A 27,483-nucleotide genomic window follows, 5' to 3' on the forward strand; every position below is an offset into this window, starting at 1 on the left:
AATAATCCGGGTTGTAAAAAAGCCGGATCAATATGTACTCCTTCTCCTTGAAAGGTATAGATGGTAGAGAAGGAACAGTATAGTGAGACCTCTCATCAATTGCAAGGTTTGCATTTCCTTGGCTCTCCTCAATGATGGTCTCAACTTTAAACTGAGCAACATCCAGCTTCTCAGCAATAGAAGCCTCCAAATCTACAGCTACAATCTCCTATGTTTCCTTTTCATCTGCCATGTCATCGAATATACAAAAGCTAGGAGACTTTGCTCCTTCTAACTGTTGCTCATCAGCTTTCATAGGATATTTGACAAGGGTGAAAACAATAAAAGCAGCAAACTTTGACATAATCTTGCAGTTCTTGGAATGAGTGGAGCACAATATGTCTCTTGCATAAAACCTGTCCAGAGAGTGGGCACCATACCTCCTAGTAAACACTGACTTTTCATTGCCTGTTGACCCAATAGGAACATAGACATATTCCTTTGTATCAACTTCAATAGCAGAACCTGCTAGATTTTCAAACTCCAAAAAGTCCTCCAAAAAATATTTTTTACAATATTGCAAAACACTGTCAAGATCCCAATCAAGATTAAAGACATTCTTAACAACTCCATAGAAAGAGAGATCCATGCCATTTTGAAGGATAAAGTCAAGAAGCCTCTCTGATGTAGTGACATCAGTAAGCTCTCATACTCCAAGAACTCTCATTGCAGTCTTTCCCTTCCCTCGAGATGTCCTTGGCATTCTAACACTGGTGGTGGAGCATGGGGAAGAAACAGAATGTATAGGCTCATCACATGTTGAAGCCCTTGAGCTTGTAGAAAGCCTTCTCCTTTTCCTACTCCCTGGCAGAACCTTGGAGCCCTCAAAATCTTGAGGTTCAGACATATTTCCAAGGCTTGTATGATACAGCGCGATGAGATACAAATGCTAAAGACATATATTGCTACTCATGTCATATCGGGACAAGAATCTGGGAACGAATGAGAATCTGGGAATGCAAAAGGCGGCGCCCAAAACGACACGAGAAGGCAAACCCGAAAAAAACGAACACTCGCCCTCGCACCATATCGGGTTAAGAATCTGGGAACGAACGAGAATCTGGGAATGCAATAGGCCATGCTGAATCGAGACAAGAAGAAGGCTACACTTGAAATGACGCGAGAAGGCAAACCCAAAAAAAACAAACACTTTCCCTCGCGCCCTATCGGGAGACGAATGAAGAAGTCCAAAAAGGTAGCCGAAAAAGCCGTACAGATGATCGACACCTCCTTATATAGGGCATGCAAATATGCCACGTGGCACTAGCCATTGGGCACTGACACATGGCATCCACACGTGGCACTAGCCATTGGGCACCGACACGTGGCACTAACCGTTAGGCCAAGACACGTGGCACTGTCGTGATGTAACACATGGCCGGAAAACACGTGGTGAAACCGGGGTGCAACACGTGGCAAGCCCAAGTTGCGACACGTGGCAAACAACACGTGGGATGAGACACGTTAGCAAGACACGTGGCAAAACGACACATGGCCCGATCGTTAGTCGACACGTGGCATATAGACGTTAGGTGGATACTTGGCATAATTAATGCGAGACACGTGTCACGACACGTGGCATGGTTGACGAGGGTATATAAGGGACCCTTTTGCTTACGTGTACACTTTACATTATCTCGAGCTCTCACGCCGTGCTTGCCCAATACGGAGTGATCCCACTTTTGCGCCTATTGCGTTCCTCTCCTGTCACGTTGTATCGGTTTCCCTCACCCAATACGAAGTGAGGGTGCTTCTATGTCTTTCTCGGTTTCCTCATTTCGCGTCGTTTCATGGCCCCTTGTTCGATATGGAGCGAGGGTGCTTCTACGTCTTTTTCAGTTTCCTCATTTCACACCGTTTCGTGGCCCCTTGTTTGATACGGAGCGAGGGCGTCTTTCGATGGTCCACATTATTGCCCTCTCGCGTTATATCGGGCTAGCTTTTCGCGGGAATTGGAGTTATGCCCGTCTTCGATACGGCGCGAACGCTTAGATCCGTCTTCCGCGTTTATTCCTCCTCGCGTCGTATCGTGCCTGCTTCCCACCAAGCAAATGCTATCTAGTCAAATTTTCTAGAAAATTCCTATCTCTCTTTTGTCTTTCTAGCTCTTTTATTTTCTCCTCTGCATGGCAAGGACAAGGCAAACTGCAAGAAAATTTTATGTAGATAAGAAGGACATTGGGGGTAGAAGGAAGTTACAATTTGATGAATCTGAGGAGGAAATCCCTTCAAATATTGCTGAGGCTGGGCCATCAGAGGCCCCAAAGGATATTGCCATAGAGATCCCCCCTACACCAGGTGTTGGCCAAGCATCTTCCATGGAGTTAAATCATTCCAGTGCAAAGAATATTTCTTCTCCTGAAGTTGAAGAAGTTAAGGGTGAGGCTTCCCCTGTGGAGGATTCATCCCCTCCAATTGCATCGAGCCTACTTCTGCTGCACCCAGTGAGCCTCCCAAGCCACAAAAGAAAAAGAGAAAGTCTCGGTTCTTCTACAGGTAGAGGTGTTTTAGTGAGATTAGAAAAGCCCAGAAAGCCACATAGGACATGATTCCAAAGGCTAAGAAATCTCTGACAGATTTTCTAGAGTGGCAACTGTCTCTGGTCTTCATAAGAAGTGGCAACTCTCAGCAATTCTTTCTCTACAAGAGGGGATAAAAGATTTTCTCATTGATTTCATGAACGATGCTTACATTGCCACTGCGCATGCTCATAGAATTACCCTAATGAATAAAGATTTCAGCATGATCAGCAGAATCAGGTATAGGTTCCATAAAGTGTTGAGGCCCTTGCCTTCCACCGATCAAAAAGCCTATGACATCCTTAACATTCCCCCGAAATTGTCCAGGAAAGGGAAAAAGCCAAAGGTCAAGGATGTCACTCACCTTTACTCTACAAGGGGTGCCACTCAGTAGAAGTCTATCTTGAAAGAAAAAAGGCAAGAGGTCTTGGAAACTGAAGACGAAGTTTACAAGAGGAAAGCCGCATCACTTGATCCCATCAACTACGAGAGGATGGGTAAAGTGTATGGGCAAATATTTGTGAACGTTTGTGCGGAACGTAAGAAGGAGAATTACCTTAGTATATCACCTGAGGACAAGCCCATGTTGGAGAAAAGGGATGTCCAACTATCTGACTCTGTTTTTTTTGTTGCATAAGGTAAGGCTTATAGGTTCAAGTATATTTTATATGTAATTTGTATTGATTTTGATCAATTCAAACAGCTTTTACTATTGACTGTAGGGCATTCGTCTCCTCTCTCACTCCTGATATCCGTAAAGCCATATATGTTGTTGATCAACTTCTCTCACTGGAACTATTTGCAAGATCTGGGTCTAATATTGCACCATTCTTTCCTACTTTTGATAGTGTGACAAATTACCACATATTTTTCCCTTATGTAGAAAGGTATTTTTCTTTTCTATAGAGGAAAATTTATATTCATTTGTTTTCACCCTTCTGCTAACCTCTATTTTGAATTTGTAGAGGGCATTGGAGTCTTATCTATATCAATTGTCTTACTAAAGAAATTATCTTTATGAACTCTCTCAGTGGTGTTCATGGCCAAGCACGAATGTATGTTGAAAGAAAATTACTTGCTTTGATTATATTTACAAATTATATTTTGAACTAACAAGGCTTCCTTTTGTAGTGCTGGTAGACTTGTTTCTACGTTTTTGGATACTACATATGAGGATCTTGCTGATCCTCAAAAGCCTTATATGTTTCTTCTACAAGAAGTACCGTTGCAAAGTGATGTGCATTCTTGTGGATGGAGAGTTATATCAAATATTTGCAGAACAGTGGATTCAAAGTTGCTACAAATAGAAAGAGTGAATGTAAGTTATTAATTTCATTTGATTTTTGTGTGACCCTTATCATGATGCCTTTTCACTAACTTATAACATTTATTCTTATAGTGTAGAGACTATCTTGATTCGTATGTTTGGTGAATAAGGGAGAGATGCATTGAGTTGATTTTGGACAAGGCAATCACACTATATGATCCTAAATCCCCTCTTCCTCCCAAAACTTCAATGGCCAAGGGCACAAGCAATGGAAAGGGCAAAGGCAATGGTAATGGCAATGGCAAGGAAAAGGGAAAAGGCAATGGTAACGGCAATAGCAAGGGCAAGGGAAAGGGCAAAGGCAAAGGCAATGGCAATGGCAATGGCAAGTCAGCCACAAAGACCGCTTCTGCCAATGGTAATGGTAAGGGCAAGGGCAAGGGCAATGGCAATTGCAATGGTAATGGCAAGTCAGCCACAAAGACCACTTCTGCCAAGTCTAAAAGAAAAGGAATGCCAACGCTTTCTCCTCTGAAATTTGATCCATCCCCTCTTAAGCCCCAAGAAAAGAGAGTACCTGTGAAGGTGAAATTCTTTCAACAATCAAAGAAGAAAGGCCCTATGAGAAAAAACATCTTTGAAGAAATCGAGCCACAAAGCCAACAAAGGAGAAGGCAATAGATAAAGAAGAGTCAAAAGAGCAAACATAAGCATACATAAGCCTTATTATTTTGGATTTGTACATTTATTTGACATTTTTGTACCTCATGATGTAATGAACTTCTTTTTCACTTATAAATCGAATGTAATGTACATTTGTTTCTATACATTCGAAAGGCAAGTTGCTTCATGATAGCTTATGAGTTCCCACTAAGAAATATCTTAAGTATAATCACTCAATTAAGATAAATTCTTGCAAAGTTTTCATTATCAAGGCTCAAAACTCACAATTGTGGGAGACAAACAACTCGTACAAGAGAAAGAGCACTCGACTCTTTTACCAATTGTTAGGCCATTCACTTTGAACTTATATCTAGGGGATATATTTTCTAGCAATTTCAAGGTATCCCTCACATCTTTCAGACTCCAATTGGAAGTAACATTCACCTCCTTTGCTTCTTCACGCGACAAAACGTGCACCGCAAGTTTATACGGTGTGGAATCTATATCGGAATCCAAGGGAACCCAAATACCCAATCTTAGTTTGTATCTCCTGTAATCAAAGCCCAAAGCAAGAGTTTGGGGAGGGATATTGTAAGACAAAGCTAAGGATTGAGGGCATGCACTACACCTCAAGTTATCACCCTTATGGTCGCACTCTCTAGATTTCCAAAGCGTCCCTATAGTGTTGTCTAAATCCTCTTCCGAAAAGTTTCTACTTAGCTAGGATACTTTTGTTCTTTGTAAATTTGCTGTTTTGAAGTAAGCCACGAAGATATGGAGACGTACAAACCATGATAAACGTATTCTTCTTGAGATCGTTCCAGCTTTCATGGACTTTTGAATATCCTGAGATATTTTGAATTTGAAACTCTGCACCATTGCCTTGTCAAGAATCTCCTAGTTTAGAGATGAAAGACTTGGCAATGGCAAATCTTCGATATGCCCATACCTATCCGCTCTAGAGGGAACCACATACTGCGCATAATATATAAAAACCTTGCATTCACTAAAAAAAGACACAGTTTGATTGGCATAAATAATGTCTGTCAATACCTTATGAATGGCATGGAAAGTCCCACTTAGGCTTTCCACAGGTTGCCATTCAATACTTGTTGACGGAAAGATACGTGCAATGTCAAATCAGTTGTTAGTACTTGCCTAAATGGAAAAGAATTACATACGTTATTCAACTAATAACTTACAATGTGTTTGTTGGGGAACACGTGCGTTTGGAGGCAAGTGCATATCCTTGGCCATGTAAACATGTTGCACCTTGACAAACCACCCTTCCGGTATAATTTTGAAGGTAATGATACGCCCCTTCCAGTGATGTTTTATATCATCTCATTTTCTTCTTTTCACCTTATGAGAGCCCTTGCAAGATGGTACAATGGTAACCCAATTGTTTACACTAAAGGTTTTGGGCTCCCAATTTCCATCTGCTCCCTAGCTATAGATTGTGCAAGAGTGTATTAAACAAGAAGGGCACCTAGAGGAAGCCATGAAAAGAATAAAAGCACAGAGAAAGAAGCTCAAAGAGGGGTAAATGAACTAAAAAGTAGCGTCAAGAACACAAATGAATATGTATTGGGTGCCAAAAAGAATATTGAAAGATCTTCTGACTTTCAAAAAACTCATTATTAATTTCATCACATCTTTGTCACATATTTTGTCAGATTTGTGCGTAAATAAGGTCTTTGGGACTCCAAAACATGCCAAACTTTGAGGATTTTGGCTAAAAAAGAAGAGAGAATCACGAAATAGACTCCACTATCTCTAAAAAAGAGGAGACAAGAATACCATATTCTTGCACACAAGGAAAACTCTCTTTGGCCTGTTTCTTAATCCCGTGATTAACACAAGTACATTTTTGAAAGTGTTTTTTGCCCTAATGTACACAAACTATACAAAAAAAAGTAAAAGAGAGAGAGAATGTACTCTCCCTCCCTCTCCCTCTCTCATTTCATCCTGCTCCCTCTCCCATTTCCTCCCTCTCCCTCTCCCTCTCTTTCTCTCTCTCTCTCCCTCCCTCATTTCCTCTCCCTCCCTCACCCTCTCCCTCTCCCTCTCTTTCTCTCTCATTTCCTCTTCCTCTCTCAATATACACAAATTATACAAAAAAAATAAAAGAGAGAGAGAATACACTCTCCCTCCCTCTCCATCTCGCATTTCCTCCCCCTCCCCCTCCCTCTCCCATTTCCTCCCTCTCCCTCTCCCTATCCCTCTCTTTCTCTTTCTCTCCCTCCCTCTCCCTCTCTCATTTCCTCCCCCTCCCTCTCTCTCTCCCTCTCTTTCTCTCTCATTTCCTCTCCCTCTCTCAATATACATAAATTAAGCCCGAAACAAGTAAAAGAGAGAGAGAATGCACTCACCGTAAAGAGTCTAAGAAGGGTTTGGCGAGCCGCTCCTCTTCGCAATAGCGGCTCCTCTTCGCCCTTCGTACACCTCCTCCTCTTCTTCGCGAACAACGGAGGTGGTGGCGGCCGCGGTGAGAAGCCTTCTTTCTCTTCCTCTAAGCAAAATAGTTGTTCTCTATCTCTCTCACTCTCCCTCTCGAAAACTTTCGTGAATGCGCGAAATGAAACGCGCTCCGGTTTCGACCTGCGTTTTTTTTCTCTGTGGAGCGTCGCTATTTGCGCCACTCTCAGCGACACCGCTGTTTATCGTCGCTAATCGGCATCGCTATGGCCTCATATCCTTGTAGTGATGCTCTATAATTGTAAAATGCATGTGACATGCTAAAATTAATGTTATGTACAGGGTATCCATCAAGCTCCAAAGCTCCACTAAAGTAGCTCCAAGGATGTGAATCTATTGATGACATGTTTAGGACAACTAGCCTTACAAAATTGAAATCTTAAACAAAATCCATATACATGTTGATTCATCATGTGGTTGACTAAAAAGATAATTGTTCCAAATCTTTTTGCTTATGGGATCAATGTTACCTCTTGTCCTATGTGGTTTTATCAGGCACAAAACCTATGTGGTTTCATCTAAACAAGATATGCTTCTAACACACCCTCCTTTGAATTTCTTATGTTAGAAGAAGAGAATAAATATAGGAAAGAGAGAACTGAAGACATGCAACCACTTTTTTTTTTTTTGGTGGATTACCTGCTTTTGGCTTCTTGAGGTTGATATCATGAGCTACAATAGGCATCATCACCTAGTTTACTATACTTTTTGCCTTTTGGATACATACAAGTTACTACCTCCTTGCTGCAACCATTCTTATCTTGTTTTCCTCCTCTACTTCTTTACACTTCTTCACAAAACGAAATATGTCTACATGAGTGGTTGAATATCCGATACTAGGATCACTTTTCTCTCTTTTATACAAATCACAATCCTAGTACTAGTTAGTTGAAATTTTCATCTCAAAACAAAGCCTCACTCACACACTGAAATTCGCTAAACAGAGGACTCATCCTTGGGTGTGATCATTGTAATGCAACTCCAACATGAAATTGATATTCATGCGACAAGCCATGGCTACATTGGAGTGGTGGTGCTAATAGTCTGGATGCCTCCTTAATCCTCCTTAACCTTTGTGCTGGTATTGCATCCCGAGCTTCATCACTTCTAGGCCATTAGAGCTCAATAGCCTCTTGCTACCACACTTGATTACCTTTTGATTTGTAGCCTCAAATTAGGTTATGTGGTACTAATGTTGGTTGTGGAGCACTACTGATTGCTCAATATGCATCGTATACTATGGCTCAATGCTCAACCTCAAGACATTGTGCTTTTTGGTTATTCAAAAACTAAGGTGTTTTAAGCCTTAGCTTTTTCTTCCCATGTTTGAAGAAACTTAAAAGCCTTTAAAGGCTTTTAGCTTTCAAGCTTTTCTCAAATCTCTTCCTCAAAAGCTTAAACATTAAGCTTTTCGCCACCCCCTGCGTTCACAAATCTTGGTCGTTGTATTGCCCTTCTGCGGTCAACGCAGTCTTCATCATTAGACTTCAAAGTTTGAATCTCTGACTTCAAAGCCTCATTCTCGACCTGCCTTGCCCTTGCACTTCTCTGTAAGGATTCGATGGCTGTTGACTTCACCATGTCTGTCCGCGTGTCAAAGCATCTTTTTTGCCTGCGATTTATAGCCGTCATCTCCGTTCAGTAGGCTATATCTCTGTCACATCTGAATTTTGTCGCCTAGTGTTGGCCGACGAATTATTTGCCACCACATTTTCTTCAATCATTATTAGCCTATGGGAATAGTTCATTCTTCACGGCTCTCAAGGAATAGTTCATTCTTCACGGCTCTCAAGGAATAGTTCATTCTTCCAGAAGCAGATTGGAACCTCAACAAGCCACTGACGATTGTGCATGAAGACATACGGGGTGTCCAAAAACAATTCCCTTCCACGATACCATGGCTGCTGAAGAAATCCAGTATACGTGAATTAATATACCTTCTATATACATCAGCCACCCTTGCAATATTCAACTGAATGTCATCGCCATCGCTCACAGGCTAAATTGCTGCGTTTAAAAATTCCGTCAACTTCGACTTCAATAAGAACTGGTGGATTTTGACAATAAAAAATGATTCATTGAACTAAAGGGTCCAAGATAATTCTCTTCGTGGAGCAAACCAAAATTTAGCATTGCGAAGATGCTTAAAATAGTCTCTTCTACCTAATTTCATGGAGCCACTAAATGCCACTTCGAGGGCTTTTAACTAATCTGGAAACCTCTTAGCAAGCTCTATGAGCTTAAGTCTCCCGATTTTTCCTTATGCACGTCCAAGAAAATTTGCGATAAACTTCATTTGTGACTGGGGTAATGGTCGGACCAAAACATCTGATGCAGATACAACCAAGGATATTGTCTCATCAACATTTCCAAGGATAATGATATCTTTTCAAGTATGAAAAGCACTTGTTCCACACTTGTGTGTTTGGTATCCCTGGGGTGTAAGAAAAATGGACCAATGCAAGGATACCACCCAATCTTTAGACAAATGATCACCAACTCCACTTGGAAAAACAAATATATGATCACATCCACTAGGGGGCCTAAAGTATGGCATCTGCTACAAGATCTACTAACATGAACAAATATATGGTTGATTTCTTTGTCATTCAACCCTCCACTCATTCACATGCACTTCACTTAGGAAGGTACAAAAAGTAGTTGTGCATCTTCATAGACTTGAGCCAAGGTCCTTCAATTGGGTACACACCATAGTTATCACACTGAACACCATGATGTACCACTTGAACAGGAGACATGCCACACTTGCTTCCACACAAGAACTCCAATCATGTCTCTTTAGTTTCAAGACAGTTCTATTTTTCTGCCCATCTGCAATAGTTTTGAAGCAATTCTTGAAGAGTTTCGTGCATTGATTGAAGCAAAGTTGTTACAAGAAGCTTCAAATCTACCACTGGTGCATGTACTTATTATTTGCTTGATTGCATTTGTAGTCCATTTGAAGAAGACTATATGTAAATAAGCATCAAAGTTGATGTCATCTTGTAGCTTTGGAAAAAGCTCTAGCCGATGCTTTCTAGTTTAGTACCTCTAGAATAATGACAAACACGATTCAAAGTTCAATTTAGTTTAATCAAAGTTCCTCAATGTCTTCAAACTTCTCATCCAAATAGTATTCTGACATCTCAAGTATCTCCACTTCACTATGTTGTGCCATTACTGAATCTCACCATCGCTTGAATATCCATAATGGTTTGTATACCTCCTTCCATGTCACAACTCTATAGAAACAGAATTTGTATCCTTTTTCATTAATTTGTCTATATAATGATTTATTAAATTTATTTCCTTTTGCACTAATTAGATATAAAGAAAAGTGCATTGGAGCTGGCCACTAATGAGTGGTCACAGGTTATGGTGGATCCACGCGGTGGGTTAGAGAAAAGATAGTTCACACTTCCACCTATATGACCCGATTGGGCACCTGTGACTAGAACTCACGCATATCAGGGTTAGACTCGCACATAGAAAGGATTGATGCCTTGAAGTGTGGGCTAGATCCACCAGAACAGACAGTTACAATCAACAAGATGGCATGATCATGAAATGCTTGTATAATGTGCATGTGTGGGCTGAAAGCTTGAAATGCACATTTCTTTGCATAGGAAAGTCACATGAAGATTCGAATACCATTTTTGCGATGTACACGGAAAAAGCTTTCATATGATACCCATATTGGGGGGGTCCCTAAATTTTAGGAGATCCCTAAATTTTAGGAGGTCCCTAAATTTTAGGAGCCTCGAATTAGCCTAAAAATGCTAGTCCTAAAAAATAGGGATGTCATTCTAAAAATAGTAAGTTCTGTACTCTGACTATGCTTACTAAATTTGATTGTTTCTATTCTTGACAGTATTCAACCCAAAAAGGAAGGCCATAGAGAAGAGACAAGTGTCAAGACACTTGTCACACAAGTTTCCAAGTGTCCCACCACTTGTCACATCTCATGACATGTGGCTGGACACTTGTCTTGTGCTACTCCACTTTCCCCTTTTGTACTAGCTCTCCCCTCTCCTATAAATAAGAGCTCGTTTTTCTTCATTCATCATCATTTTTCTTTGCTGTAAACTCATGAACAGCACCCACAGATAGCCAGAAACTGGCCCCATCCATCCCCATCATCATCCCCCACTTCTCCATTATCAAATTCCTCCATATTCCCTCTTCTATCACTGTTTTTTTTTTACAAGTCAGCAAGCCTGTAAATTCATTACAGCACCTCCTTCTCGAGCTCTTTCTTCCATTTTAGCTACAAGAAGTAAGCCCTATCCATGTACTGCTGATCAACGATGGAGAAAGGCTGAATTTCCCTTTTTCTTTTCTCATATTGTAAAGAAATCAGTTCTTATCATTGCATAATAGATAATGCATGTGTGTTTGTACATCTTTGCATGATCTTGTGAGAGTGAGAATTACTTCTTCTCACTCTCAGGTTGATTGTAACTGAGCTCTTCCCTAAGGGACTTGGGTTGAGCAGAAATACATTCCTTCGGGGGGGGGGAGGGGGGGGGTTGCCCATCTTCAACCCTCAATCTTGTCTCCATTACTTTTACATTTTCATGGCTATAATTTTGTGAGTAATTTTCATTTTTAGCTTTAAGTGTTCATTCTCTTTTATATTAAATCTTGAAAACAAGCGAATATCATAATTGTTAAGCATACTACGTTGTTCGGGGCGTTTACAGTGGTATCAGAGCTTTGGCTCGGTCCTTACCCCCAACACTAGTAGTGCTTACAACTATAATTTTGTTTGTTTTCAGCCCTTGCATTGAGTGCTTGAGCATATTTTTTTTCTTTAATCTCAATGGATCAATCGAGTGCTATCCTTCAAGCCATTCAAAGTCTTAGAGAGGAGAATCAGCAAATTCGTGAGCAACTTCTCAAACTAGAAAAAGTTGAGAATCCCAAAGAATTCAAGGAAAGAAGCCCCTCTACTTCAAGGAGACAAAGCCATACCAATGAAAGGAGCCGATCAAGAAGTCCAACTACTTCTAAGAGGCAGTCCCATTCTACTTCAAGACAAAGAAAGAGATCGCGTCGAAGCTCATCCTCTTCTTCAAAGTCATCTGGCGCCTATTCTGATGGATCCTCTTCTAGTAATGAAGAGTCACACCCTTCTCGTGGAAGACCTCATCATCGTCAAAGGCGTCGACATTCTTCACCCTCGTCTCCATCTTCATCCCCATCAAGCACTTCATCATCTTCAACCTCAAGATCCGAGCATGGACGAAGGCATAAGAAGAAGAAGAAGACTAAGTCACTATCTCAACTTGAAAAGAAGATCAAGTTCAGTATGTATGATGGTTCCCGAAATCCTGATCTTCTTCTGAAGTTTATTCGTCAATTTCAAATTTTGTATGGTCATGACAAGTATAAAGAAAAAGAAAAGATTAAGTTTGCAGCTTTACATTTTACCGACTTAGCCCATACTTGGTGGACGGGGTTGGAATATGATCATGCTGCCCCAAAATCATGGCGGTCCTTTGTTCGCCTGATACAAAGCCAATTTCTTCCTGTTCATTTCAAAAGAGATGTAAAAATGGAATGGGATCGGCTTTGGCAAAGGAAAAATGAGTCACTTGGTGACTATACCAAGAGATTTTGGGAGCTACTTTTGAAGGTCCAACATTTCAAGAAGATCAGCAGTTCGGAAAAGCTTAGGAAGTTTCAAGGAGGTTTGCATTTTAAACTTCGTACTGCTCTTAATCATTATCATTGTTCTAGTCTCAGGGAACTCATTGACCATGCTGAGACATGGGAAATGGAGCACAATGGTAACAAATCATTCCAAAAGAATGATAAGAAGAGAGTAGCTGATGATGAGGAGTATTGAGCCCCAAATGAAGGACAAAAACAGTGGCAAAAGCAGCCATCAAATCAAAAGAAGATGAAGCCCTATGCACCTCCTAATGCTCCTCAATTTCGCTCCAATCTATACCCACAAGCAAAGCAGCTTTCCGAAGAAGAAAAGCAACGCTTCATGAAAGAAGGGAAGTGCTTTAAATGTGGACAAACAGGCCACATAGCGAAGCAATGTTCAAACAAGGGACAAAGCAAGGTTTCTGACAACAAGCCTAAGTCGCCAGTGAAAATCAATGCTATTAGTGATGTAGTTGCAAACACAACTCACACTCCAGAGACGCGCAAATTATTAAAAGCTTGGGGACAGTTGCAAGGTAAGCAAGCACTATTCTTGATAGATCTTGGGGCAAATGAAAATATTATTTCCTTGCAATTAGCTAAAGAGCTTGGATTAAAGAATGAAGAGATGGACACTCCGGCAGAATTTCGCCAAGCTTTGAATGCTGATGAAGGTGACACAGTGAAGACTGTGATACCCTACATTGGCAAGCTCAAGTTTCAAATTCAAGGCTACAGTGACGAAGATACCTTCTGTATCGGAGACCTTGATGGTTGCGATGTGATTCTTGGCATGCCCTGGAATCATAGAGTAGATTCAACCATTTTCTCTCAGAAAAAGAAGGTAGAACTCACCAACAAAGGCAAGAAGTACGAGATCCAAGCTGGAGTTTCTGGAGACACCATACCTATGGTAAGCCATATGCAAGTCTCTAGAGCAATTAAGGATTGTGTTCAATGTTGTCTGTTTTATGTCACTGATGTAAAAGATAATATGAATGCTAAAAACCAAGAGCAACTTCAGCTCTTGGAAAAGTATAAAGATTGTTTTTCGGAAGATCTTCCTTATCAGCTTCCCCCAGAAAGGCCAGAAGACCATCATATTGATATTATCCCGGGCAGTTCTCCTCCTAATATAGCACCATACCATGTGAGCCGTCCTCAACAAGAAGAAATCAGAAAGCAAGTCGAAGACCTACTCAACCGTGGGCTAATTAGGCCAAGTAGCTCACCATTTTGTTCATCCGTTCTTCTTGTTCAAAAGAAAGATGGCACATTCAAGATGTGCATTGATTATCGAGCCCTCAACAAAATCACTGTGAAGAATCGGTTTCCTATTCCCAGAATTGACGACATTTTGGATCGTCTAGGAGGCTCAAAGGTTTTCAGCCGCATTGATCTAAAGAGTGGTTATCATCAAATTAGGGTAATACCACAAGATGTACACAAAACTGCTTTCCGCACTTCATACGGTCTTTATGAATTCTTGGTGGTTCCTTTCGGATTAACCAATGCACCAGCCACCTTTAATCGAATGATGGAGCGCATCTTTAGAGAGCATCGACAATATGTCGGTACTTTCTTTGATGATATTCTTGTCTTTAGCAAGAATGAAGAGGAGCATCATCAACACTTGGAAATTGTTCTACAATTACTACAACAAAATCAACTCTTGGTAAATGGTAAAAAGAGTGAATTTTTCATGCATAAAATAAATTACCTTGGGCATGTCATCACTTCTGAAGGGATTCAGATGGATCCTGAAAAGATTAGGATAATCCAAGAATGGCCTCATCTTCGTGATGTACATGAGGTGCGATCGTTTCTTGGCTTATGTTCTTATTACCGCCGCTTCATCAAGCATTTTGCACATATGGCTTCTCCACTTCATGACCTTACAAAGAAGAAGATCTCTTTCCAATGGAAGGAAAAAGAGAAGGCAGCCTTCACAAGGCTGAAAGCAGCTCTTACTTCTGGACCTGTTCTTATCATTCCAGATCTGGTAAAACCATTTGTGGTGGAAGCAGATGCTTGCGGTGATTGTATTGGTGCAGTGCTAAATCAAGAAGGCCATGCCGTAGCCTTTGAAAGCCGCCGTCTAAATGATGTAGAGAAAAGGTATGACATTTATGAAAAGGAGCTCTTAGCAGTGGTTCATGCTTTAAAGATATGGAAACATTATCTTTTAGGCAATGAATTCCTTATTAAAACCGATCATCAAAGCTTGAAGTATTTCAAGACTCAAAAGCATTTGCAGGAGAAACATGCAAGATGGGAAAATTTCTTGTCTATGTTTCATTTTCAAATTATGTACACTCCAGGGAAACAAAATGTAGTTGCTGATGCACTTTCTAGAGTGCCTCGCATTGCAACTATTACAGTGGCTCATCATGAAGATTTTCAAACGATGAAGAATACTTATGATGAAGGTACTGATTTTGCAGCAATTTGGTCAAATTTACAGCAAGGAGATTCTCATCCAGATTATTCCATCAAAGACGGTTACCTTCTCATGAACAATCGCCTTTGTGTCACTCTTCCTGTTCGACAAAAGGTGCTTAAAGAAAGTCATGAACCCCCTTATGCAGGGCATAGAGGGAGGGCAGCCACTCTAAGTGCAATTGAGCACTACTTTTATTGGCCAACATTACGAAAAGATACACATAACTTCATTGAGGCTTGTCTGGTATGCCAAAAATCCAAATATGATAGGCAGAACATTCCAGGATTGTTGCAACCTCTTCCAGTGCCCAAAGATCCATGGGAATCTATCACAATGGATTTCATCTCAGGTATTCCAAGAACACCTCAAGGTCATGATATGATTTGGGTCATAACTGATAGATTCAGCAAACAATCACATTTTATTCCATGTCATAAAACATTGAAATCCTCACAAGCTGCAAGACTTTTCATTCAACATATCTTCAGATTACATGGTATGCCTTCTGAGATCATTTCAGATAGAGACTCCAAATTCACAAGTAACTTTTGGCGTGCTTTATTTGAGAATTTGGGAACCACTTTAAAGTTCTCTTCAGCTTTTCATCCTCAAACTGACGGCCAAACAGAGGTGATGAATCTCACTCTTTTGGATATGTTGAAAGCTTATGTTAGTGAACATAAGTCACAATGGGAGAAATATCTTCCATTATTGGAGTTTGCTTACAACAATACAGTGCACTCATCCACAGGGAAAGCTCCAAATGAAATAGTACAGGGTAAAGTGATTCCTCCTCCAATTATTCGCACTAAAGATAAGATTTTTGCTGCTGATGAGTTTGCTTCAGATTTAAAAACAACAATGGATCAAGTTCGAGCCACTATCAAAGTGGCCCAAGAGCGACAAAAGAAGCAAGCAGATAAACGAAGAAGACATTTGGCTTTTGAAAAAGGTCAATATGTCTTGCTAAAGTTTGATAAAAGCAGGCTCAAACAAGGTTCTGGTCAAAATTCATCTTTTCCAAAGCTCTCCAGTAGATACTTTGGACCCTTCAAAGTGATTGAGAAAATACATGAAGTTTCTTATCGACTTGAGCTTCCTACTCATTGGAAAATACACAATGCTTTTCATGTAAGTTTGCTAAAACCTTACATAGGACCAGAACCAAAGGAACCCATTACTGAAGATCCCCCAGAAGTTGAAGAAACAGAGCAACTCTTGGAACCTGAAAAGATTTTGTTTCTCAAGGATCGAACCACGAGAAGTGGCCTTGTGACACGAAAATTCTTACTAAAATTCAAGAATCTACCCACAACAAATGCACAGTGGGTAGATGAAAAATTCATGAAGGATTACCCAAATATTCTAGAGCAATATCAAGAAGCTTTTCAGCTGAGGACAGCTGAATAAAAGCCAGAGGGCTGTCACAACTCTATAGAAACAGAATTTGTATCCTTTTTCATTAATTTGTCTATATAATGATTTATTAAATTTATTTCCTTTTGCACTAATTAGATATAAAGAAAAGTGCATTGGAGCTGGCCACTGATGAGTGGTCACAGGTTATGGTGGATCCACGCGGTGGGTTAGAGAAAAGATAGTTCACACTTCCACCTATATGACCCGATTGGGCACCTGTGACTAGAACTCACGCATATCAGGGTTAGACTCGCACATAGAAAGGATTGATGCCTTGAAGTGTGGGCTAGATCCACCAGAACAGACAGTTACAATCAACAAGATGGCATGATCATGAAATGCTTGTATAATGTGCATGTGTGGGCTGAAAGCTTGAAATGCACATTTCTTTTCATAGGAAAGTCACATGAAGATTCGGATACTATTTTTGCGATGTACACGGAAAAAGCTTTCATATGATACCCATATTGGGGGGGTCCCTAAATTTTAGGAGATCCCTAAATTTTAGGAGGTCCCTAAATTTTAGGAGCCTCGAATTAGCCTAAAAATGCTAGTCCTAAAAAATAGGGATGTCATTCTAAAAATAGTAAGTTCTGTACTCTGACTATGCTTACTAAATTTGGTTGTTTCTATTCTTGACAGTATTCAACCCAAAAAGGAAGGCCATAGAGAAGAGACAAGTGTCAAGACACTTGTCACACAAGTTTCCAAGTGTCCCACCACTTGTCACATCTCATGACATGTGGCTGGACACTTGTCTTGTGCTACTCCACTTTCCCCTTTTGTACTAGCTCTCCCCTCTCCTATAAATAAGAGCTCGTTTTTCTTCATTCATCATCATTTTTCTTTGTTGTAAACTCATGAACAGCACCCACAGATAGCCAGAAACTGGCCCCATCCATCCCCATCATCATCCCCCACTTCTCCATTATCAAATTCCTCCATATTCCCTCTTCTATCACTGTTTTTTTTACAAGTCAGCAAGCCTGTAAATTCATTACAGTACCTCCTTCTCGAGCTCTTTCTTCCATTTTAGCTACAAGAAGTAAGCCCTATCCATGTACTGCTGATCAACGATGGAGAAAGGCTGAATTTCCCTTTTTCTTCTCTCATATTGTAAAGAAATCAGTTCTTATCATTGCATAATAGATAATGCATGTGTGTTTGTACATCTTTGCATGATCTTGTGAGAGTGAGAATTACTTCTTCTCACTCTCAGGTTGATTGTAACTGAGCTCTTCCCTAAGGGACTTGGGTTGAGCAGAAATACATTCCTTCGAGGGGGGTTGCCCATCTTCAACCATCAATCTTGTCTCCATTACTTTTACATTTTCATGGCTATAATTTTGTGAGTAATTTTCATTTTTAGCTTTAAGTGTTCATTCTCTTTTATATTAAATCTTGAAAACAAGCGAATATCATAATTGTTAAGCATACTACGTTGTTCGGGGCGTTTACATTCCATAAATTCCATTATGGAGTACACACCTTGGAGTCTTCGAATTCTCTTCATATGAACTTGTTTATCATGCAATGTGCTCGAGCAAGAATAGGCTATGAAATAGAACTTCATGTCCAATCATTTATGCAATTTGAAAAATGTATGTGATGCAATCAATCAGTCAATACCTCCACACAAAAATTATGAATGCACTGTAGAAAATGTGCCGAGCCTAACTACATGTGCTTGTACATTATGCAAAATGCAAACAAAAAGACACACAATGAAATAAAAATTCCTAGTGACACTGACTAATGAGATCAAATTCATGGAAAAAAACTCCGCCCTCAAGTTTGCAGTGGTGGATGCATAGCGTCACAACATCCGTTGCCTCCAAGCCTGCACATCCTCCGAGTGGGCCACACCTACCCATTCTCATCATCACCAAGCTCTATGATCAACATAATCTTCTCATCATCTGCAGAATCATTTGCAATATCCACATCCTCATCAACATCATCTCATGGCTCAAGTCGTGGCTCAAGTCCATCATAAAACTCATCATCCAACTCCTCAACTACATTGGCTGCCTCATCTCTTCTCTTGAATAATTTGATTTTCTTTCCTGCAATGAGAATCTGCAAGGCTATACCATCAAGCTTTGCTAAGGAATACGTAGCATTGTCATGGACATATTGTACCAAATAAGGCCCACACCATCGTCTCGAAACCTTGCGAATAGCATTGTACTAGTTGTCTAGAGACTATTGTCATAGACCAACACCCAATCTCTCTGCTTAATCTCTTTAGGTCTCAATCTGTCTACTATCAAATCTTTCTTTTCTTCAAATTCTAGCCTCTTTGAGATTCTAAATATCCCTCTCAATATCTTCAGTTCTCCTCTCCAATTGACGAATAGGAAGAGCCAAAAGATCTTGTTTAGTCATCTCATCTAGTTGCAATGGTAAAGCACTGCAAGTGAGTGTGCAAGTCTCTGTAGGCATGATTGGTTTTTTCCCATACATCAACTCAGCTGGCATATATTCATCCACCCCATGCTTTGGCCAGGGCTTTCACAATTGGCAGATGGCCTCTTTCACTCTTCTCGTTACCTTTTGGATTATATGATAAAGTCAAAGCAAGTTGAATTCCAAGTCAAGAGAAAACACCCTAACCTCATCAGCATCCAGCTCACCTCTATCTACAGTAATTTTCCCAACGCATCCATACTTGCAAATAACATCCTCCAACACAAACTTAGAGACCACTGAAGTAGTTTTTGTTCTCAATGCTCTTCCTTCCACTTGATTTATGAGATCCTCTTGTGCCAAAAACAATGTAACACATTTGCCACAATCCAACAGCCATAGTAATCAAATTAAGAACCCACTTGTAGTGAATATATACCCAGTAAGTAGGGTAAAGCTTATCTCTATGCCTCACTAAAGAAAACAACTGACAATCAGTGCATGTCTCAACAAACTGTGAGATACCTCTGTAAATGCCTCTCCACTAGTAGCGCTCTCCAGTCTTCTCATAGGTTGCCCAAACAACTCGATGTCCAGTCCAAAGACTTTCATGAAACTCTTTCATGATTCGCACATGTGAAGCTTTGTCACATACAACTCTAAATGGCTGTCATCCTCACTTCCATGGATGCTTCCAAAGTAGTCCAGTCCACAAGAAGAAACCATAAGCTTCTCTTTTGATATTCTTGAGGTCCGCATCAATCCATCCATCGTGTCTAGACATGGTACTCAAATAACGACCAATTTGTAAATACTCTCATGTATACAAAGATTCATCAAAGTTCTCCAAAAGCATACATAACAAGTATGATCAACATGCATGACTACAAGATCAGCCCCATCATCACTACAACAGAAACGAGGCATACACGCTGTCGTGTTGCTGCGCATCCGAGTCGTATACACCTCCATTTCTTTTGTTGTGCATTTGTGTCAATTTCTGCGTGTGATTTATTGTTTGTGTGATGCATTTTAGTAATCCGCAGCCAATGTATATATTTCCTGCACTTTGGATCCAAGAAATCATTAGGAATGGACTCCTAAATCTTCTGCTCTTGTAAACAGGGCTAATTTTTATTGTTTTCGTGAGGCAAGAGCTGAGGCAAAGGTCATGGTGTATGCAAGCTCATTGACACTGTAAGAGAGGGCTGGGTTGTATTGGTGAATTATCATGGTGATGCATCTCTATTATTGTTCTAGGAGGCTGTGTTCCTGGTACTGCCCTCTGCACAGCCCCAAGCAAGTCTAAGCTATGAGAATTCTCTGGACTGAGATATGTGGAATAATGGGATGATATGTATTGTCATCACCCTAATCTTTACTAACACCTAAAGACGTGTGAAGCACATGTTCTCTAGTGATCCAAAAGGCAAGAAGTTCTAATGAAAATAAAGCTAGTCTATTCAGGGAGGAGGATATTTTTGAAAAGGGAAAAAATGGCGGGCTGTGTGGCGAAAGGAGAGGGAGCAATGCTAAAGGGGAAGAAGAGAGCTCTAAATCGGGGAGACTCCTATCGCTTGGTAGACTTCATCTTCCACAACGGCAAGGGGGTTGGAAGGCCATACTACTTGGAGTATATAGCTCATGTGAAACAGAGATGGGATATGAAGACCATTGTTGATCTTTTTGCAAACGAGTTTAGGCAGAGACCCCGTTAATACTATGCATGAGCCACCTGTGACTGCTGGCTCAGTGGACATTCTAGAGTTGGGATCAGATGTGGTGACTGTCTGCAAACCGCCTTCTGTCCCTGTTTATGCTTGTGGACAATATCGGAAGAACTCCGTCCTTGGAATTTTACAGGTGGAGCATCAGCTTGGACTTCTTTATCCAATCCATCGCCTTGATCGCCTGGTGTCTGGTCTGCTTATTCTTGGAAGGAATGCTCACACAGCCGATCGCTTTCGCCAAGAGATAGAATCTGGGACAGTGAAGAAAGTCTATGTTGCAAAGGTGCAGGGTGCCTTTACAGATAAAGAGGTAGAAGTGACTATGCCTGTGATCTATGATGCTAAAGAGGGAAGAAGCACAATTGAGGAGCGAGAAATTCAATTAGAGAAAAATGGGACGAGAAGACCAAAGGGGCAGACTTATCAGAGAAGGGAGGAGGATATGGGTGCCGTTCGTGAGGTACACACGGCCCATACACTGCTGAGCCCAAGGCAACCGCACCACGCCTTCATACGTTGCCTTCACTGACACTGAACGCCTCATCGGTGATGCTGCCAAGAACCAGGTCGCCATGAACCTCACCAACACTGTCTTCGATGCCAAGCGTCTAACTGGCTGACGGTACACTGACGCTTCCGTCCAGAGCGACATCAAATTGTGGCCTTTCAAGGTCTTTGCTGGCCCTAGCGATAAGCCTATGATCTCTGTGCAGTACAAGGGTGAGGTCAAGGAATTCGCCGCAGAAGAGATCTCATCTATGGTGCTGACAAAGATGAAAGAAATTGCAAAGGCTTACCTGGGAAGCACCGTCAAAAATGCTGTCGTTACAGTGTCTGCCTACTTCAATGACTCATAGAGGCAAGCTACAAAGGACGCTGAAGTCATCTCTGGTCTGAATGTCATGCGGATCATTAACGAGCCTACTGCTGCTGCCATTGCCTATGGTCTTGATAAAAAAGCTACCAGTGTTGGGGAGAAGAATGCTCTCATTTTTTATCTTCAGGAAGGTGAAACACTTAAGGAATCATTAGCTTGATTCAATGAAGATGAGCAAATTCACCACCTACTAGTGGAAACTACTCTCATGCTTTTGAAAGTTGGTTGATACTATATAGTGCAGGGGCATTAATCAACTATAAAGTGCTTCTACATCTCTGAGAGGGCCCGTATACTGAATTAGGAGTATCTACCTATGGTACAGGGTCAGCTTAAGTTGGCTTTAATCATCATCCTCTCAGTTTTTGCCATTATCCTGGTTACAGCACTGGGTACATGAATCAGATTTTACTTCTAGGATCTTACTTGTATGTCAATCTGGACTACGGAACTTCAGCCTTCTTTAATACTCCTAGCTCTTATAATGGTTATGGATATGGTTCTAGATGCATTCTTTGCAAAGTTCTCTTCACAAACAGGAAACTGAATATGTTCAGATTTTTCGGAGCATGAGCTTCATGTAACTCATTTTGACAAGAAAGATAGTGTATTTTGGCATCAACAATTCAATTTTCTTCTTGTTAGTCTCTTCCATTGTTGTACCTTGAACCCCGTGTTCTGCAGCTCTTGCACGAACTCTTTGACATTTCTGGTGAACCCGACGTGAAAGTGCTGTGTCATCAGCAAGATGGGAGACTCGCAAGAAGAGATGACAGATGATAATGTCATGAAGAACCTGTTTTAGTCATTTACCATGTATATGCAACAGCAAGTTCATGCAAAACGAGACAGTGATGCTATGGATGCCTTGAAAGCTGTCCAACAGGAGATGAAGCAGTTTAATGGCCAGCAAGTGTCAACTTACATGCATTTGTATGAAGAAAAGATGAAGTTTTTTGGAGTTTCTCAAGATGTTTGGAGCCGCTACTTCTTGCGGATCGTGGTGCGCGCTCTTGAAGGTCGAATTGCAGAAATTCAAGAGGCACATGCAGGTTGGGATGAATTTAAAAAGGCATTAAAAGATGAATATTTCCTGGAGGATACAGGTCTTATGATTCGCAGAAATTTTTTAGCATGGGTTTCTATGCCTAATAAGGGACTTTCTGTTACCGCTCTTCTGCGAGAGTTTGAAAGCCGTTATGATCAGTTGGATGGGACTGAACAGCAAGCTTTGGAGATGCAAAAAGTGGAGTTATTTTTGCAAGCTGCAGATGCTGATTTACAGGAAAAGTTGGATGATCTTTTGGAAGATCAAGCTACTGATTCAGGTTTAAAGACTGATTGGAGACATGTCATTGATGCTGTGAATGCTCTTGTCAAGAAGCAGCGCAGGAGAGTTAGATTGCATCGTAATACAGGATTAGTTCCTGAAAAATCTTTGGAGACTTCTTCTTCTACCCCTGCTGCAATTTCTTTGCCTAAGCCTACTCCTCCTGTTGCGAATCCACCAGTTCCTGCTGCTCCAGTGCCCTTATCTGTAGATGATGTTATTAAAGGCTTGGCGGATTTGACGATTGAAGCAGTCAAAGCTGAAGTTGGTAAGTTAAAGGAGCAACTTATGTCAGTACCTGCTGTAGCACCAGCTCCAGTGACTGCTTTTCCAGCTGGTCAAAGAAAAGGGCGTCGATGTATTTGGTGTGATAGTACAGAGCACCAACACTGCAGAGATTGTGATGCTTTTCAGGAAGCACGTAAGAAGAATGTAGTGTTATGGGGACAAGATGGGAAGATATGGCTGACAGAGACTGGTGCTCCTCTTGACACGAACTTTGGTAAGGGAGGTATGAAGAAGCTTGTTGATGATATGGCTGCGCGATCAGCCTATGTGAGTGTTAGAGGAGATGCTTCAGCTTTTGGAGTCCAGCTAGAGCAGAAATCTGATGGAGACTCTGCTTTATGGTCTTCTGCCTTGGAGATAGCGAGAAGAGGGAAAGTTCAAACTTCTACTATGACTTGTGTGGGCTCTAGCATCCGAGGAGAAACAGGATGGGATTCTCCTATTGACAGGTATTCTATTTTTGCTTATATGGCTAAAACGCAGGGTTTAGATGCCATGGTTGAAGAAAAGAGAAGAAGAGATGAGGAGGGTCCTAGTTCCTCCAAAAAGACTAGAGGGGGTGACTTTGTTTCACCACCTGTTACAGCTCCACCTATGTCAAATTCTCCAGCTCAAACAGATTCTGATCAACCAATGGGAGATAAGCAGAAAGAAAAGAGGCAACCAAGAAAAGAGCCAGGATTCAAGCTCTTGTCAGACCTTGATATGCAAACGGATATGAGTAAGATTTTTCATGAAAGAATTTTGAATAGTGAAGTCACTTTTACTGTTGGAGAGGCTCTTGGGATTGCTAGAAGAGAAATACAGGATCAGATGCAGGATCTTTTGCGGAGGAAACGACATGCGATGGAAGGACCTGCTTTATAGGGATTGTGGCATGGAGCTCTTGGAGAAGAGCATGATGATGCAGTGATGGTTGAGAATGCTTCTGTTAATCCGTAATTGGAGAAAATAGTGCAGCCTATGCAGTATGAAGATGATGAGTCCCCTATTCTCATTCCTCGCAGCCATTTTTCACGAAGTCATTGGGCTAGAGCAACCACTGAGACAGTGGTAAGGATTGGAGAGAAACAAATTCCCTTGATTGCTTTAGTTGATCATGGTTCTGAAATTAATCTTATTGCTCGAGGTGTTTATGAGAGTGGCAAGTGGCCTATGGATGCAGAGCATGGCTGGCGCATGAGAGCCGCCAATAATACTTCTGGTGATATGTATGCTGCTTGTCCGAGTATCAGAATTTCTATTGGTAATGTTGAAGAGGATTATCATTGCTTTGTTCAGGATTCATGCTCTTATCCAATTATTCTTGGACAGCCTTTCATTACAGAAGCAAGAATGGAAACAAAAGTGATGGATGACGGATCAGCTTATGCGCGGATACGCAGTAAAGATGGTATGCGAGCTGTTCAGTTTATGACTGTTGGGGTAAATCATCCGAGAAACAGGGACTCCTTGCGTGAGGCACCACTACCTGCGAAGGAGTTGGATTTTCATTAGGTACCGCTGTCTTGCGAGACGCCAGTGGTACGGAGCGGAGAAAAGAGGAGATCTCGCCTCCTGGCAGCCAGTCTTTCTCCAATAACTTTGTTGGGTTTACTTCAGATAGTTCAGTAAGTTATCAGAAAATTTCAGATTTGCCTAGAGCTGCCAGGCAGTACATTGGTCGTAAGGAGAAAGAGTTGAAGAATGCATGAATTTTGCAAGCAGAAGAGCATGTGGATGGATTGTATGAAGGGATGTCTTATGCAGATACATTGTTTGAGATGAGAGCAATGCTGAAAACTGATGTATGCAAGGGTTCAAAGATCATACCTGTGCAAACCTTGGATATGTTTCAGGAAATTTCTGGTTTTATGCTGCAAACAGAGTTAGAGGCTGAGAAAACTCAGCAAACTGAATTTATGGCTGATCTTGATCAGCTAATAGAACTGCAGAGGGCTGAATCCATTCAGCCAACAGAGTTGAATGTAGAAAAATTTCTGCATACAGAGTTTCAGGATGCATCTATGCAGTCCATAGAGCCGAGGGCTGAATTCATTCAGCCAACAGAGTTGAATGCAGAAAAATTTCTGCATACAGAGTTTCAGACTGCACCCATGCAGTCCATAGAGCTAAAGGCTGAAATTTTTCAGCCAACAGAGTTGAAAGATGCTGAAAATTTGCAGAAATTGCAGCAAAGGAAAGAGTGCTTGAATGATGCCAAGGTTGACACAAAATATAAAACAGTTGATAAGAAGGTTAAGCCGGTTGCAGGCCCGCTTCCTTCTGATAGTGATGAACAGATTGAAAAAGCTATGAAGCAGCCTATGTTGAGGGATCCTGCAAATATTGGACATAAGTTTACAGCTGAAACTCTTGCAGAATTGAAGATTGGAAATGAGGATTTTTTGCTTCCAGTGGAAAAAGAATGTTTTAGAGAGATGCTTGGACGTCATGGTAAGGCATTTGCTTTCTTTCCACATGAAATTGGCTGCATTAGCCCCGAATTGGTTGCACCTATGGTCATCTTCACTGTTCCTCATGTACCATGGAATATACGTCCTATACCTATGCCTAAAGCACACTTGCCAAAGCTGATAGAGTTGCTGAATGAGAAGATTAAAATGGGGATTTTGGAACCCTCTTCTGCACCCTATTCTAACAGGTGGTTTACTGTTCCAAAGAAGAATGGTACTTTGAGATTTATTCAGGATATGCAACCCGTGAACAAAGTGACAATCATGAATGTGGGTACAGGTCCAGTTGTGGATGAATTTGCTGAGGCTTTTGCAGGATGAGCCATCTATTCACTAGGTGACTTGTATTCAGGTTATGATCAGTTTCAGCTTGCCTTGGAAAGCAGGGATATTACTACTATGCGGACACCTATTGGTCTTGTGAGGATGTGTACCTTACCTCAAGGTGCTACAAACTCAGTTGCTCATATGATGAATGCTATGCATAGAGTTCTTCGAGACTATATTCCGCAGTATACCATGCCTTTTCTAGATGATGTGCCTATTAAGGGATGTGCAGAAGAAGAAAAGAATGAAAGTCTTGATTTGCGTGGATGTAGACAGTTTGTGGCTGACCACTTGATTGCTTGTGAGCAAATTTTGACACGATTAGAGGAAGTAAATTTGACACTTTCAGGGCTGAAATCTGTCTTTGCTGTTAATGAAGTCATCATAGTTGGGCATATGGTTGGATATTATGGTAGAAAGCCTTCTCCTACAAAGGTGGATGCCATAAACAGGATTGCAGAGTATTGCTCAACTACTTCAGAGGTGCGGAGATTTGTGGGAGCTTGTGTATTTTACATGATTTGGATTCCTCATTTTGCTCATATTGCAGATGTTCTCTATCAGCTGCTTCGAAAGGGGCAGAAATTTCATTGGGATGAGAAGCATTCAAAAGCCATGCGTAAGCTCAAGAAGCTGTTGCAATCAGCTCCTACTTTACGCAGGGCGGATTATCAATGTGGACGGCCGATCATGTTGACAGTTGATACCAGCCCTATTGGCATAGGTTGGGCTGTGGGACAGGATGATGCTGATGGAAATAGGTATGCAATCCGCTTTGGAGCTAAAGTTCTTAATGAGCGACAAAGGAGATATCCGCAGATTAAAAGAGAGTTGTGGGGAGTAGTCACTGCTCTGAAGTGTGACAAAGGATATTTTATTGGAGCTTCAGTTATTGTGGAAACAGATTGTTTGCCTTTGCTTGGCATGATTACTAGTTGCTCGACTCCAGATATAGCGATGCTTCGGTGGATTGCCTATATCAAATCATTGAATCCAGAATTTCGACACATAGCAGGGAAAGATAATCCAGTTGCAGACATGCTTTCTAGAGCGAGATATGAGGATGAGGAGTCAATGCTTGCAGAAGATGATGAGACAGAGTTTGCTGCTTCTGTCCTTATTCATGATTGTCATGTATCTACTGTTGAAGCCTTTATTGAAGAACTTTATGTTGATGAATGGCTGCAAATTGGACAATATCTAAGTTCATTGACTCGAAGAGCTGATTGGACAGATGATGAATTCAAGAAAATCAGAAGGAAGGCTTATGGGTATTTCTTGAAACATGGTTTTCTTTGGAAGCATCCAAAGAAGAGAGGAGGCTTGCCCTTGAGAGTAGTTTGTGATGTAGCGATGCCGGTACAGATTATGCGAGAGTTTCATGAGAGCTCATGGGCTGGACATAGAGGTGTGTGGGCTACCTATGAGAAAATCAAAGGAAGATACTGGTGGAAAGGGATGTATAAAGATGTTTCTCATTTTGTGGAAACTTGCAGGGACTGCCAGCTTTACTCTTTAGTGCGACATCGTGATGAGCTGCATCCGACTTATCCACTATGTATGCATTACAAGTGGGTGGT

The 27,483-nt window shown here is 41.1% G+C and overlaps 1 protein-coding gene and 1 pseudogene across 1 annotated transcript; one reads left to right on the plus strand and one right to left on the minus strand.

Moving 5' to 3' along the window:
• Positions 1–8,965: 8,965 nt before the first annotated feature.
• Positions 8,966–10,144, minus strand: LOC148015039 (uncharacterized; annotated as a pseudogene).
• Positions 10,145–20,391: 10,247 nt separating this feature from the next.
• LOC148015040 (RNA pseudouridine synthase 7-like) lies at positions 20,392–21,662 on the plus strand. Its single transcript, XM_087665163.1, is given in 4 exon segments — positions 20,392–20,618; positions 20,620–21,085; positions 21,270–21,386; positions 21,483–21,662. Coding segments are annotated over 4 exon segments (990 nt in total).
• Positions 21,663–27,483: the final 5,821 nt, after the last annotated feature.

Source organism: Lygodium microphyllum, chromosome 24 (assembly GCF_053477565.2).
Source record: "Lygodium microphyllum isolate KBCC chromosome 24, Lygodium_microphyllum_v1.1.10, whole genome shotgun sequence".
Lineage (NCBI taxonomy): Eukaryota > Viridiplantae > Streptophyta > Polypodiopsida > Schizaeales > Lygodiaceae > Lygodium > Lygodium microphyllum.